At 38.0% G+C, this 16,076-nt stretch overlaps 1 protein-coding gene across 1 annotated transcript in view; it reads left to right on the top strand.

Annotated features, from left to right (window-relative positions):
* Positions 1-16,076, top strand: part of CFAP99 (cilia and flagella associated protein 99) — a 56,850-nt gene that overhangs the window by 19,079 nt on the left and 21,695 nt on the right. The window contains exons 5-9 of the mRNA XM_061993222.1: positions 4,818-4,930; positions 7,090-7,264; positions 10,671-10,751; positions 12,873-12,938; positions 14,682-14,741. Coding sequence (XP_061849206.1) covers positions 4,818-4,930; positions 7,090-7,264; positions 10,671-10,751; positions 12,873-12,938; positions 14,682-14,741 — 495 coding nt within the window. The remainder of the gene's footprint in view (positions 1-4,817; positions 4,931-7,089; positions 7,265-10,670; positions 10,752-12,872; positions 12,939-14,681; positions 14,742-16,076) is intronic.

Here is a 16,076-nt window from a genome sequence, read left to right as displayed (position 1 = left end):
TTAAGTGTCAGATCCTCATCACCATGGTACCTATGTTTTCTTCTCTTGCATTAGAAGAGGTTCTTTTTCTCCAAAGCGATGCTAGATTATATTAATACACCTGCAGCAGAGGATTTGGAAGCAACATTTGGTCCCCCCAGCAACAGAGACAAAAACAGCAGAAGGCAGATATGCAGCCTTAGCAACAGAAGTTATCAAAAATTTGAGATTCTCCTTCAGGATGCTGACCTGTACATTTTGCCTGATGGCTACTGTGTCTGAGTTCACTTGAGATGCAGAAAAAATTATTCACATATATTTCCTTAGAATAAATTAATTAAAAATATTTTTTCTGCACATCCCAGACCGAATGGAATTTTCTCAATCATGCAGACAAACCTTACTCAAATGAGTTTTCAGTTGAATGAGATGACTCATGTGAATAGACCTTTCTTATAAAGGACTGCATGATGGAATCCATTCAAATCAAAGTCACAGCATTTCACTCTGATTGATGCATGTTCAACTCTTTTCATTTATACAGAATATCCGGGCAGAATGATACTGTTACCTCACTAACACATGTTCTTCTTCTTGAACAGAGAACCATAAGCTCTCTGTAATGTTAAGAATACATGCAAAAATTCTTTATGGTTCTGTAACTACAGAACCATAAGATAAAACCCAATTTTGTAACTTTAGTCTGATTGTTCCTCTAAGAACTTAGCTATGCGTTGCTAGCTCAAGCCTATTTTCCTGTTCTATTATTCATATATGTTATTCTTTTATATTTGTTGTAAAACTTAAGGGGTTGTTTGTTAGAGGAAATACAATGTTGAAATAAAAAGTTGAAGAAAACAGCTGTATAGTTTCATAATGGCTTTGTAAAAAATGCAAAATAACTAGTGTTTTCCTTCTAGCATTCAAGAACTGTTTTGTTCTGTTTCGTGTTCTAGTTGCTTCTAATAGCACTATAGTCCTCTATAAACAATTTCTGAGGTCTGCAAGGGAAAGTCACTACATAAGAACTGGGTATTGCAATTGCTATTATGATAAGGTAGAAATAGTAGGGCAACATCAGCCTTATGGTGGGCATGGGGGTAAAAAAAGTCCAAGTTGGGTCAGAAGGACCTGAGACCATGCTAGGACACTTTTCTCTACATCTTTACGTCAGGTTCCTCAAAATAGAGTTGCTCATTACATTTTATTCATAGGAAAGCTGCCTTAAAAACTTCTTGTCTTTCTCTTTTTTCTCTGTTGCTGTTGAAAGGTACAGTCCTACAGGTAGCTGAGCTGGCATAGCTGAAGAGCTAAACTCTATAATAAGAGGAAAAGAATCAGCAGATGAAGAGAGGAGTGGACAGGAATGTCTTTGATTGCATTTGCTACTACAGCAAATAGCTCTGTGTGTGTACCACCAAAACAGTAGCATTCTTAGGTAGTGGCTGACCTGTGTAAACAAACAGAACCTGCTATTTCTTGCAGTTGCTTCTGTAACTCAGTAGTCAAAAGCTTATGTTGTGAATATTAGGCTCTGCAAATGATTTCATGCATATAAAGATAATATGAAATGAGGAAACTTCCCATTTCCTGTTTGTTTTTTAGCTATACATACAATCCCACTGTTAGAATACACTGAGAGTATTAGCAGGACATGTTAAAGTTCTCAAAAGCAAGGTATTAATTCAGCCCACCTGTAAAAATGCATTACAAAACAGTCTTTAATTATACACATTGTCTTACTACAGCCAGAGCACATCGAAATAGTAAAAATGGGTACAATTCATTTCTGGTGTAATTCCATAGCTTCTAGAAGGGAGATTAATCTTCGTTGTCATGCTCTGTGAGTAGTGGAACTCTTGTAACTTCAAAACAGAGGAATAAGCAGAATAATGCTGTTACCAAAGTGACTGCCAGTGATTTCTCTAAGGAGACAGATGCTGGTAACATCCAAACAGAAATCTGTGCAAACTTCAGGACACATTTTGCTATTATAAAAGCAATGACTGCTGATAATTGAGGTTGCCATCTGTGTCACATGTGACCAAAGACAAAACAGAAGTATAGGGATTTTTCCTAGCAATTCAGTCCATCAAAACATTACATTTTCTATTGTCAAGAAGTGAACTGTGCTATGGCTTCCTGGGTCTCGTTCTGCTAACATTTGCCATCTGTGATATGGATTACCAAAACCAAGATTGTGGACTTTAGCACAGGCAGACTTTGATCAGAAGTTATGTATGGTAATGTTCCACTGCCACTTGCAATTCCTGCATTGCCTGGAGAACTGTTTCAATATGATGCAGATTGGGTTATATCCTTATCACAGCATATCTCTGGGGACTGTCACTAAAGCAGTACTAAAATATACATCACAGTATTGATATCTGATTACACAGTTAATCATTCTCTGTACCTCACAGGAATACATTGTAACATTTATCAATCACATAATTACCCATTTGTCTTAATACAGTGTGAAATATTAATAACCAGAACATAACTGGTGATGCAATGGAAGGTCTCAAGGGGTAACAGCCAGCTATTGTACACAACAGCTAGTAATCACTAACTTTGTGCCTTTATTATAGTTTCAACTGCCTTGAAGAGGTAGTTGAGTTGCAAGCACTTTGTAAAAGACAATTTCAGCAAATATTTAGAAGACCTAAATGAAGATCAGCCAGAGAGCGCTAAAACAACAGTTCAGAGGCTCAGTTCCATGTGGCAATGGAGCAGACAACTGAGTGAAGCCTCTGAGGATGGACTAGGTTATGAAAGAGGAATACTGAGGACTGAAATGGAGGAGTTCAGCTTAATGAAAGCTAGTGAAAGAAAACTGGAGGATTTAGGAATCACCACTTGCAGTATTTCTACATCAGCTTCTTCTGTGAGCTCTCTGAATACCTAGAAATTTTAAACTTGTTTTACCCTTCAGGGTCTGCCTCATTTTAAGTATATTAGCTTATGTTCAATCTGCTCTTATATATGCACTTGCTTACATGGGTTTAAAAACACATTTTTTATAGACTTTGTGTACAGGCAGGATCTTCCATAAGGTAAGAAGGGTACTTTGGCTGGAAACATATTCACTGGGTCTATAGTCTTATATGCAGCTGGAATACCTGAAGGTAAACATTTGTTAGAATAACTGGTAGAAGTAGTATGTATACAGTGGATCAGTTCTGTTGGAGAGTGTGAACTCTGTCTAGACTTGTAGCATTTTGTTTATACATGGCATAAGTGCAAATTACTCCGTTAGGTGAAAAATGTAATTGAACCCGCATGCACTACAGAGAACCATCCTCCATGAGGAGAATGAATGAGATTCTAGACGAAAGGGATGGAACACATCCCTTACCATATCCTTACCAACCTCCACTAAATCTGGAAGCACCAAAACCAACTTCACAATTGAACACTTAGTTTATAGTCATGCTTTTAGGAATGAAATATCTTCTTTTCAATGATGTGTTGATATGCCAGCAATTTTGCAATATGCCAGCAAATCTGCAATTTTGGAGAAGAGCAATAGTTTCTAGACAAGAATGGGAATCCAAGGGGGTAATATTCATTTAGTCCTTCAGTCGTTTGTCAATCTTTTGACTCTACCAGGAGCATAATAGAGGAAAATAAGACGAAATTTACAGGTTAATTCCTTGGAAATGGTCACATCAAGACTATAGATTTCAAGAAGCAGACTTTCTACACCTCTTGAACACCTGCAGTAAACACCTCAAGTCAAATCTGAAATTTTATAGCTGAATTATTCACAAAGGTCTGAGTTAAGTTCCTTGGTGTCCTCCAGAACTGAAAACTTGGTACAAAGATCTATATGGCTATGTGGAAACCAACCCAAGACGAGCTGTTGTCAAGTCTGAACTAATAAGCTCTGCAGTCACCATTCAAAGCTTCTTAAGTGACTCCACACTGCTTACCAGTATGGCTCATAATGTCAATATTCTTTAGGGTGCTTTTTTTCTGTTATTTCAGGTTTATTTCAGCATGATACTTGCTTGTACTTTGATATCCAACAGTTTAAATGAAAAAATTCAGGTTCAAGTTTGGAATTTGTATTGCTGTAAATGATACCTGCTGCCTCTGAGCGTCGTTTTTCAAGAGTCTGTTTCAAAAGGCAATTTGAACAGTTTGAATTTTAAAGAAAGGCTTTTGACCTTCTAGTGAACTCCAGTGGGAAATAAAAGTTCAAATGTTAGTTGCTATTTCTCCAACATGCAGAGCCCTGCAATGTTTAAGTGTGCCAAATTTCAATCTTCTATTTTAATGAGAATAGGCCTGTTAATTAAATTTCAATAAAAGAAAAAAAATATATTGTGTAACAGTTAGTATAGTTCTCAGCAGTTCTCCCTGCCCAGTTCCTAGGGAGCTGAAAGCTACTTCAGTAATGCAGGTGCAGTGGTGAGCCTGACACATTTCTGGGCACTGAGGGTCATCTAGCTAAAGATCAGGAGCTGATTGTAGGCATACTAGAACCTGAAAGTTTATTGTGTAATTATACCAAAACCAGTGTATTGAATAAAACTTTCACAATGTTTGAAGATTCATCAATGGATCTCCATGTTGTAGCCCCTAGATGATTTTTAGGCCATTAAAAATATTTTAGTATCTGTTTGTATTTCACAAAATAAAGCTCAAAAACAGGTGTCTATCCTAACACAACTAAGAAAAACCTACAAATACTGAGCACCTATGATTGCAATTACAGGATAAAATACCAGCAAGTTCTTAGCAGTGTTTTTAGGAAAAGCAACTATCTTTCTGTAGTCTTGTATATACCATAACTTCAATATCCATACTTTAAAGAAACCACTTCTTATTAGTTTCTTAGATTCTTCTTCAATGCCTTGTATTTGAACACATGGATTAAAGATGAATGGAGTCAGATCTACGATGCACAGTATGTAAAAGAGAACTGGATTGATCCTCTGCTAAGGTAAGCAGTACCTAAGTAGCCTGTGGCCATCTCAGAGTTTAAAAGCTGGGGAAAGGTTCCCCTGAAAGTTCAATTTGCTGTTTAAGTGTTTCTTTTACTGAAGTCTCTCAGAACATTTCTTTTCTTCATGAAACTGTAGTAATCCCTTTACTTCCCCAGAGGCAAGGTTCTCTCATAGAAGAGTGCTTTCACAGCTGTTGTAAATTTGTTATCAGTGCCCCTGCACAGATCCAACTCTAAAAAAAAATAGAAGGTTCAAATTATCTTACAGAGTTCGACTTATGCCTCATAATTCACTTCAACATCTGTATGGCATTAGGCATTTAAAAAAAAAGATGTTTGACTTCCCCACGTTTGGCTTTATACACAGACTTGTTTATGCCAATAGTTGTTAAATCCCTTCTGAGCAAATCAGATAAGCGTGTAAACAAGTCTTTAAAATTATCATTTACTTACACTGCTGCAGCATCACAGGACAGTTTGAATGCTCCGAGGTGCCAGGTTTGTCCACACATTGGTTAGATGGTGATACAGTATCATCAGTACCCTTGTCAATTGAACATTTTCATGTGGAAAAACAGTAGCTCAGCAGCATATTGTGTCACTTATTTCACTCTCATTTTTACCCAGGACAGATAAATTAGAGCAAGCATCGGTACACCAATGTGGCTACCATCACACATCCTCCTCACTGCAGTGTACTTTAACTCAGATGATGGCAAACACTGTCAGACAAAAGTATGCTACGAACAATGTCAGCTGAAAAGGGGCTTGCATCCAGCTCTAGCTGCCATATCAAAGTCAGTGGAATTATTCCTTTCATACTGTGGAGATTAGGCCACATTAGCAAATACATAGTATGGATTTGGCTTGCAATGCTCCAAATCCCACTGAGTTCTACAGGGAACTGCAGGGATATACTTGAAGCCAAAATTTGACTCAGTATATTCCATTGTAGTGACTCTAATGCAAACGTATGCTTACAGTAGCATAAAGATACAGATGGAGGTGTAGAGACACACACACACACACACATACCCACACAGTTTTCATCTATACATGTGCCTGCAAGCAGGTGCTTAAGCCATTGCTGGCTTCAGGAGCACTTTGGAGCCATCCTCCAGACGTAGTGAATACGTGTTTTGCTTAGAAGTAGTAAATGCAGCATATGAAAAAATGTTAAAAGACAATATGTGGTTACTGGGTTTGAAACTCCCTTCAGAGGGTTGAGGATGCATTGATCAGTTTAATCAGTTCAGTAGCTTAAATGCTTTTATCTTTCTGTTCCTCTTTCTAACGCCAATAAGGTCAATATAAAGAGTCCTATTTTATTTCAATAGAGCTGCATCACTTGCAAAAGTTCCTTGCAAACCTCATCCTGTAGTGACAGTACTAGCTAAGGTAACAGTCACAGGAACAAGTTACTGGAAGTTGGCTCTGTCAGCTGCTTTGTAAGTTCCAGGAAAGCTCTCTTATGTGTGTAATACTTAAGGATAGAACACATCTAGAGGAGGAATAACTAACATGAAGCTGTCACCATAATTAGCCCTGTGATAACCCATTTGTGTCTCATCTTGAATTCTGCACTTTGCTGTCATTCCCTGGAAGAAATCTGAACCTTCATAGAAGCCAAAATCCAAACACAGAAGAAATCAAAATCATCTTGACTGCTCCACAGAGTTCACTGAGGGTTCATTTGCTAATTCACCCAGCTCCATACATCTTTCCAATTTTTTTATTAGAACTGCCTGTACTTTGAGATTGATTTATGTATGCTCTGTCTGTTGGTAAAAGCAGCAATACTCAGACCACAGTTTGTTGATAATCTGTTCATCTAAGTATGTTAGGTGTGTACTTTGCTTATGACAGCTGCTTTTCTGATTCATAATCTGTTCCTACTACAAAAAGAACTGGCAAGATAATTGCTTATTCAGTAAAAACTGTGGCTATTTCACCACTACCAGTCTGAATGGACTAGCCTCTATCAAGAGGTGAAGTAACACAGTCCAACTAAATGATGAGTATAAATTCATTGGTCAATTTAATTAAAATTGAACAGGTAAAAGCATTACAGGGTGCCAACCTCATATACTGCATGTAAGTTTGTGTGAAAGGGGGAAAAAATGAAATAAAATTGAAAAATCTGGTTTTATTTGAAGATGGCAGCCAAAAGTACAGCAACTGATTGAACAGCTCACAGAGAAATTAAATAATCGCACTACCACTGTCAAGGCTTCGACGATCACTCAGCCGAAGGAATTCAATTTGACTGTACCCAAACCACGTGCCATTCCTATACCTCTGCCAATACCAGTACTGGAAAAAAGGCCACCTGTGAGTTCTTTTATGCTTTGACAGATACTAAATTTTATGTATTCTTGTGCACAAAATCATGGTAGGGGAGTTAATTGTCTCTTTAAAAATAGCTATAGAAAATCTATGACCTTTGACAGATCAACAGAGATTTTTGTAATATGCTGTGTTATTGAAGTCAGATTTCTAAAAAAAACCCAAGCTAATTATTTTCATGTCAGTGAATGTTTTGGAAGCATAGTGTAAGCCAAATGAAAGGGAAAAGGTTGGTTCCTGTAGTTGTTTTGTGCATTTTGGCGGTGGAACTATACAAATGGGTACAAACTGATGACAGCATTGATACAAGTGTTTCTGGTAGTCTTTGAGTTTGTAAGGTGTCTGCTTTGGATAAAGCACCGAAGCGGGTAAGAAAAGAACATACAATTGAATTTTTTTAATAAACTTAGACTTTTTGTAGATGAACTGTCATTAAAATAAACGACAAAGCAATTTCATTGAGATGAGAGGGACTCCAGGTTTGCAGCTCCTCCTTGAGAGTGGAATTTTATTACTTTTTATTTGTATTAATTCTGTATCTGCAAAATTAAGGGTTTTTTTAGTTTAAATTTATTGCTCACATATACTGAGGCTAGATTTATCTTGTATCTTATTTGTCTAAGATTGTAATTCAGTTACACTGGTACGAATCAGAGACATACAAATGGTTTCAAGTTCACTGGCTGGGGTAAGGCAAACAGGATTTGGGATCAAGCTGCTATGACTAACTTACTAAAGACTCCAAAATCATCTATATTTAAATGCAGTGGAAAGTGAGCTTGGAAGTCATAGTTTTAGGCATTATCTGCCACCTTGTATTAGCACTTCAGGTTTTAAATAATGTATATGTTGAATGCTCTTAGAAATCATTTACATCTTAGGATGGCAGAGCAATGTAATGGTAGTGTTTTGTACAGTTAATGGGATTTTACATTGAAACAGCTTAATACAAGGCTTTGTAAAACTGCATTTAATAACTACTTAATCAGTATAGGAATGAGTCATGCTGCTGTCATTTTAGTACCTTTATGCTGTGCAGCCCCTCTTAGAATAAATTTGCTTTAATGCAGATGCATTTACTGAAGTTCATTTGTGTTGTTAGGATTATACTAACTTTGGTTTGTATTCTAGCCAAGCCTGCAAATTTAAAAGCTTATGTGAAGCCAAAACTATTAGTGTAGTAGAGACATATGTTGAGCTCATTTCTATACCTATCTCAGCAAATTAAGTTGCATTTTAATTTGCCATGTTGTTGCCAGTATCACCATTTTAGATCTTGAAAAGACAGCCCAGATGGCAAGGAAGAGTTAGTAAAGTGGGAGCAGGCCATAGTTGTGGCTACTGTATGGTAGAGAGCTGTATGTAATTGAGAGGAACGCACAAAAATAAAGCTCTTTCAGATTACATCTCATAGTCTGGTGCAGAAATTTTCTCACAGAGTTGTTCATTTTATATCTTTTTTCCTCATGGTTCTCATGCATCTGTCAAAGAACTTGCCATGTGGTATATTAGTAGGGACTATTGTAGTCACAGTAACGCAGGTGTAGCTACTGCTTGAAACAGCTGTATGGAAGCATCTGGATTTTAAGCAACGACCACTGATGAGTTACGGCATTCCTGTGGTGCAGTCAGTTCATTCTGGTTGATGGGATTATTAATTTAGGTATTTATCCCTGCTGAGTTGCATTATGTTCTGTAGTAGAGAGAAGGAGCAAAGCAAGAGATGTATGGCATACATTGAGTTCAGGAGCTGGGATAGTACTGCTGTCCTGTATGCTGAGCATGGGCTTTCTTCACAGGAGAGGACTGGAGATGTGGGTTTTTGCAGATGGCAGAGTAGTAGTTGTCTTCTTAGTTATCTATATTGAGATGAGTCTCTCCACTGACCTTGGAAAGTTTCACTGGCAAAATGTAGGCCTAGAAGGTTAGGATAATCATTCATCATAAACATTCATCAGAAATGGGGGCCACTAAATGCAAAGGAAAAATACTTGTGTTTTGAAACTTAATAATAAACAATTTCATTCTAAATATTTGGTCTAAAGATTATGCATTCTTCTCTCTACTGTCCTTTACACACCAGCACAAGGATGCACACGTGAGGATGCACACATGCATTGACAGATTCATAAATAAAATTCTACAAAGAAAATCTTGAAGTTGGCAAAGGAAACAAATGGAGACAGGTGCTTAAACCTGATAACATGCAAAGTGATTTGAACACATTTAACTTCCCTGGATATCTTGGCCTTGAGTTATAAATAAAATCCATTCTTTTAATATCACTGCTGTAATAGAATAATTAGATGGTGCAATTATTTTCTTTTTAGACTTTCTGGAAACCAATAATGTAGTTTAAAGAATTGAAAAGGACACACTGAGATATTATTGTAGTACCATTCAGTCAAATTTAGTGTATTTTTTAGATATTTCCTCCATTATTTCAGCTGTGCTTCATGAATTAAGTTGCTGATTGTTGAAAATAATTAAATAGGTGAATTCATTTGGCCAATGCAGAAGATTTGGTTTGCAAATGTATAGACCCAACAAATATTTATCTTTATGATCTTGTTATGTTTAAAAATAGAAGCTCTCAATGCAATAATGTTGCATTAGCTTGCCCTTGTCCATCTTACAACAGCAACTTTAAAAAAAAAATAGAAGAGTGATGACAACCAAAGTTCAAAGTGATTACTCACTCTTTTCTTCCTTAAACTTCTTGTGGCACCTACTCCCTGAATAAACCTCTGGTAAAAGGACATTCAGAAGGCACCAGGTGAGCCTGACCACTGGCTGGAGAGGAAAAGCAAAGTTGGCCTCTCTCACTCCTGGCTTAGGACTACGTAGGTATGGGTTGGCTTTTCTGATCACTCTACTGCTGGAATTTACAGTTTACTTATAGTGACTTAGTCACCCTCTTCCAGCAACTGGGTAATTGTTGTATTGTCTATCTGTCGTCTGATTGGTAGTCATCACCATGGTATCTGAGGGCTAAATTACAAGGCTAAGATCATTTTTGGAACAGATCTGATTGAAAAGTCTCCTTAAATTACTTGGAATAAGTGCAGCAGTTTCTAAGGAGAAATTTTCAGCTTACACTGGCAGCCAAGTGCAGTTTTGCAGGTAAAGCACATGACAAGAAGAGTGAAATAAACTGATACTTACTGTCTGTGCAACTCTGCAAATCCTCTGGGCTTTAATTTCTCCATCCATAAAAGCATAATAAAAAATCTTAGATACTCTACGAAATACTTTCAGTTCTACTTCACTTAAAAAGCTAACAAAAATACTCAAGCTGGCTTAATTGCTGGCTTCTGTTTGTGCATTTATTTTGTGTGGCTTTAGAATGCTTTATGTCCCATATCATAGAGATTATTGCCTTTTAATATAGGTTCCTCCAAGCACCTACAAACCTCCAAAGGAAAAAAAGCAGCTAGAAGAAATCAAAACAAAAAATCGCCGAAGAGCACAAGTAAGTGTATTATGTTGTTATTCTAGTCTTTCCTTTCTTCTAAACTATTTCTCCTGTAATGCTTCATTTTCACAAGTCACAGAACTTTATCTGAGACACGCTTGCTTTTGTACCTAATAGCTCCTGGCTTTTTCTCCAGAGTGAGGAAGTTTATATTCTCTATTTTGTTCTATCACCCTTTTTCCATCTTCTTTCTGTTATTATTAATTGTCTGAGTCAAGGTCTACCTTTCATTCACTATACAACTACCAGGTGAGAAATTATGCAAGTAGCCATGTGAGGTGACAGAAACATGATTACTTTATTCCCTTCACAACCTTCAAATAGCCTGATGGTTCTTTTACTCCCACAGGACATATGGCTATTTAAGGTAGTCACTTAATAATTAAGGCTTCAAAATACATTCAATATTTTTGTTTGTTTTCGATAGGAACTGATAAACAACCACATGTCATCGCTCACTGTTTCAAAATATCGGCAGAGTCTGACATCTTTTTTGTGCAGACTCCATACTCTTGCCTTCAGCAGGCTGAGAGAGTGGGAAATCATCATGATTTGTAAAGAAGCAGAGTACATGGTCTGCGTGTTAAGAGAGCAGAAGAAGGGAGGGCCTGGAAAAACAAAGCAACAGATGTAGTTATTTGATCCAAAGTTTGATAGGAACCCTGTTCAAGGAGTTAGCTCCTATCATAGTTAAAACAGATTGTTGTTGTCTTCTCCTTGGAAGGGAATTAATTAAATGTCAGTTTCTACTTTCTCTCCTCCTCCCCACACTGCAATCACCACATCCAATCGAATAACAGTGTTAGCTTGATAAAAGCCATGCTATTTGCCTCCTTTTTATCTGCACTCTCCCCATTTTGAAAATGCCTTACTCTAGCTTTCACTAGCCACTGCAAGTCCATTTATCACTGTTCTGGCCTCTCCTTCTGTCCTTGTAAAAGGGGTATTGGATTCTGTTCCTAAATACCAGTAAATGCCTTAATGTATGATAGATTCTAGGGGATTCCTTTACATTCATTTGCATCCCTTCTACTGGCACATCATGTTACCTATGCTTGATATTTCATTATAAAATAATACAACATTATTTTTTGTCCTTTTACTATTTCCACATTGTGGAGAAAGCACATGCCTATTTATCTGTGTGCTTACTTGTATGTACAAACTTCCTAGAAAGACTGGGGAGGAAAAGCAAGATATCACAGTGCCTGTATTGTCAAAAATCTATGACAAGTATAAAATCACTTAACAACCAGCCACATTCTTCAGTGGAGAAAATGCATGAATACAAGGAACAAGGGAAAACCACTACAGAAAATATATCTGCAATAACAGCAGTTTTTGTTGCCTCTGGAATGTTATAAAAGGCATCCAAAGCAGTCACAAAGGTCAGTTCCCTAGACTGTTTGCTAAACAAGCTGAAATGTTGGATTCTAAAAGAAATATGCATTAGAAATACCATTTGTTTCATAGCATTTTTGCAGAAGCTATAGCTGTTATTACAAATACCATGTCTGAGCACCTGTAAGGAGGAGTGAGAATGTACTTAAGTGGTGAAAGTGCTGACGTTATGCACAGCTGCTGTCCAGAAAGCCGTTAGAAAATCAAGTGTGTGTTTCACAGCTTTGATTAGATACCTGGTTTACAACCAAAAGAAATATTCAAAAAACCTGAAATGTGGCTGCTTGTATTTCCCTCTTGAAAACGAGGGGTCTGCTTATTGGAGAAACCCTTAGTGCTCAGATCCCATGATTGACATCTTCTAATTTAACTAAAAAACAGAAACAGTTCCTACCTATGGTACTGATATGCCATAGATAATTATGAGGGTTTTAAGTTGAATTACAGATGAGGAACATGTTTTGTACGGGCAGACATATCAAAGGCCTGATGCCCTGTGCAAAGGATCCAACCAGGCACAGCTATGTAGAAAATCAGGACTTGCCTACTTTGAGTCTTTAATTAGAAATGAAAACTCATAGAAATACTAAGTCAGGCTTTCATTCATTGGAAACAAATTAATATACTGATCAGGGCTGCAGAGCTGTTCAAGACAGAAAGTTCTTACTAGAGAGTTTAAATGTACCACACTCTTTAAGCTAATTGCTTTAATTTTAGGATCTGCTCCTGAAAGCAAATGCCGGCCAGTTCAGATGTGCAACCATGAAGTCTGAAAAGGAAGAGGTATGCTAAAAAATACATTATTACCTAAAAATTCCTCAGTGTGAAGATAAAAAATGACTGGAGTATTTAAAAGTATGTCAAAATATCACAGAATCACAGAATCTTAAGGGTTGGAAGGGACCTCGAAAGACTATCTAGTCCAACCTCCCTGCCAGAGCAGGACCACCTAGAGTGGGTCACACAGGAACTCATCCAGGTAGATTTTGAATGTCCCCAGAGAAGGAGACTCCACAACCCATCTGTTTATTTGGGTTAGGAATTATGTGCCAACCCTTGGGGGTGTTGGTTGACAAGAAGCTCAATATGACCCATCAATGTGCACTTGCAGCCCAGAAAACCAACTATATCCTGGGCTGCCTCAAAAGCAGCGTAGCCAGCAGGTTGAGGGAGGGGATTCTCCACCTCACAGTACTATGTGCAGCTCTGGGGCCCCCAGCCTAAGAAGGACATGAAGCTTGTTGGAGCAGGCCCAGAGGAGGCCATGAAGGACATCAGAGGGCTGGAGCACCTCATGAGGACTGGAGGACCTGCTGAGAGAGTTGGGGCTGTTCAGCCTAGAGAAGAGAAGTTTTTGCAGAAACGTCCTAGCAGCCTTCCAGTGCCTAAAGGGGCCTACAGGAAAGCTGGAGAGGGACTTTTGACACGGTCATGTAGTGATGGGATCAGCTTCAAACTGGAAGAGGGTGGATTTAGATTATATGCAAGGAAGGTGTTCTTCACTGTGAGAGTGGTGAGGCACTGGGACGGGTTTGCCCAGTGAGTTTGTGGCTGCTCTGACCCTGGCAGTTTTCAAGGCTGGATGGGGCTTTGAGCAACCTGGTCTAGTGGAAGGTGTCTGTGCTTATGGCAGGAACGCTGGAACAAGATGATCTTTAAGGTCCCTTCCAACCCTAACTATTCTATGGTTCTATGATTTATAGCTGTACTGTCATTTCACATCCATACACTAACATTTGTCTGTTTGGATGCATAATGTGCAACCCTCTTTTCTTATGCTTTTAGTGCTGCTTTATTAGTCTCCTAGTTTTAAGACAAGCAGCCTTCCTGTGATACTACTCCAACAAGTCTCCAAACTGGCAATATTTCTCTAAATCCACATATTATTTTTCCATTAACTTTTACACCACAGAGGAGCCAAGCTGAGGGAATAACAGTCCCATTCATACTGAATTCTTGCTTTGGTCAATTCCCAGTTCACAACTATGTCATGAAGCCATGTGTGTAATATATTCATTTCAGCGTCATATCTGCATATTCTATTCACTGTGTTCCTCCCCATGGTACCAGACACTTTCACATCAGTATCTACAGTTAACACTATAAAATTAAAATAATAACCACCAGCAGAATTCTATGACTATTTCATAGTATCATGAAGTATCCTTTAACACCCTGTCTTGTCTTCCCAATATCTATTCCTGTCAAGAGTTTAATATATTCATATATATATAGGTAATATTTCATACTCAAACAAAGCATCACTGTTATTCTGTTAACATTATTCTAGTCGGTAAATTTTAGTCAATATTTGGACCTACCTTTGTATGACCATTTGATATGAAATATTCTCACTAAGTTGGGTGTACATAGCAAGTTTATGTAGATACAACAATTCCAAAATACATCCCCTATGATCATATTTGTTACTCTAGATGAATATTCAAGAGTGATTTTTGCTAGTAATTTTTGCTGAGTACTTGAAAACCTCTCTCTGAAATGATGTATTTTTGGTTTGAACTGCAGAACACACATGAGAGTATGAAGAGTAAGACAGCATTCCGGGCTCAAAAGATCCAAAGAAAGGTGAGTAACCTTTAAGTTACTATTGTCAGATGTGCTTGAAAACTTTGGAGTGAAAGACACACATAAAGATCCTGTGATGATGGAAACTCTGCTGGAATCTATGTTTTTACACTAAGTTCTGTGGCCAGGAGCGTGGGATGGATTGGGTTTTTGGCTCAGAAATTTTGGCCTACACATCATGAACAATCCACAAAGAAATGGCCAGGGAGCAACAAGAGTGTGGCTACTCCAGGAGGGAAGAGAAACAAGGAGCTAAAGGTAATGAAAGCACAACCAGTGCCCTCACCAACCAGGCCGCAGTATCTGAATGCAACAAGATGGTGGTAGTGACAGGTTCTGCTGACAGCAAGTCATCCCTAGACAAAGCAAAGTAACGGGTTTGGGGTCCACCAGGAAGTCTAGTCAGGAGAATAAGCTACAACAGCAACCCAGTTCCATGATAGAAGGCAGAATAACTGGAGAGACAACCAGGAGCAGAGTTACCTCCAGCATACTGGGAAAGGATTGAAGCCCATATCTGAGCTTAAGTGGGGCTCCTGGCCTGGTGAGTAGAGGATGTGAGTGGAGATCCCAGGTGAGATTCATCGGGGCAATTCAAACCTGTTGGTTCCCTGAAGGGCCTGACAATAAGTTGTGTGTAGTTGCACAATGAACTTTATTGCCTTGGCAGTGTTTGCAGTTACAAAGAGAGAAGTTTTTATATAAAATGGTAGGGACCAATAATAGTCCACAGCAAAAAGAAAAGAATTGTAAACCTCTGGTTTGAGAGCTCACTGTAGAGACAGAAGAATCTTACGTCTGTAAATTGCTGTTTCAAAATGAGATCCTAAAGAATGCTGAACAATCATTTCCGCTAATGACTATCTGATACACAACATACAATCAGTCTGGATGTTTGTCTTGTTTCCTTTAGACAAGTACTGAGGTCATAAAATCCACTACACTGATTGCTTCTCTGCTGGGATTTCCAAGGGTCAGAGAATTGTAAACATGGAAAATGGGCTCTTCAGCCTTAGCAGTGTAGCACATGAAAACTCCCATTGCTATTTCTGCAATAACTACTACAGATAATCTTCAGTCTAAACATCATTCAGTCTGTCACCTTTCATTTGTTTCAAGTTCAAATGCAGAATAATTTAATGTGGAATCTGTGTTTGTATTGTGACAAATCTCTTGTGAGCAGGTCTATCTACTCTTTAAAACTATGTATTTATGTATAGCTCACACTTTGGAAAGACTGTCTCTCTGCTTGGGGAACTGGGCATCTGGCAACTGTTTCTAAAGTATATCTGGCATTTATCAACATACTGAAGTTATCTTTAATAGTGATATCAC

Source organism: Colius striatus, chromosome 3 (genome assembly GCF_028858725.1).
Source record: "Colius striatus isolate bColStr4 chromosome 3, bColStr4.1.hap1, whole genome shotgun sequence".
In the NCBI taxonomy this organism is placed as follows: domain Eukaryota; kingdom Metazoa; phylum Chordata; class Aves; order Coliiformes; family Coliidae; genus Colius; species Colius striatus.
Note: the sequence above shows the minus strand (reverse complement) of the source record. Positions and strands in the feature narration are given on the sequence as shown.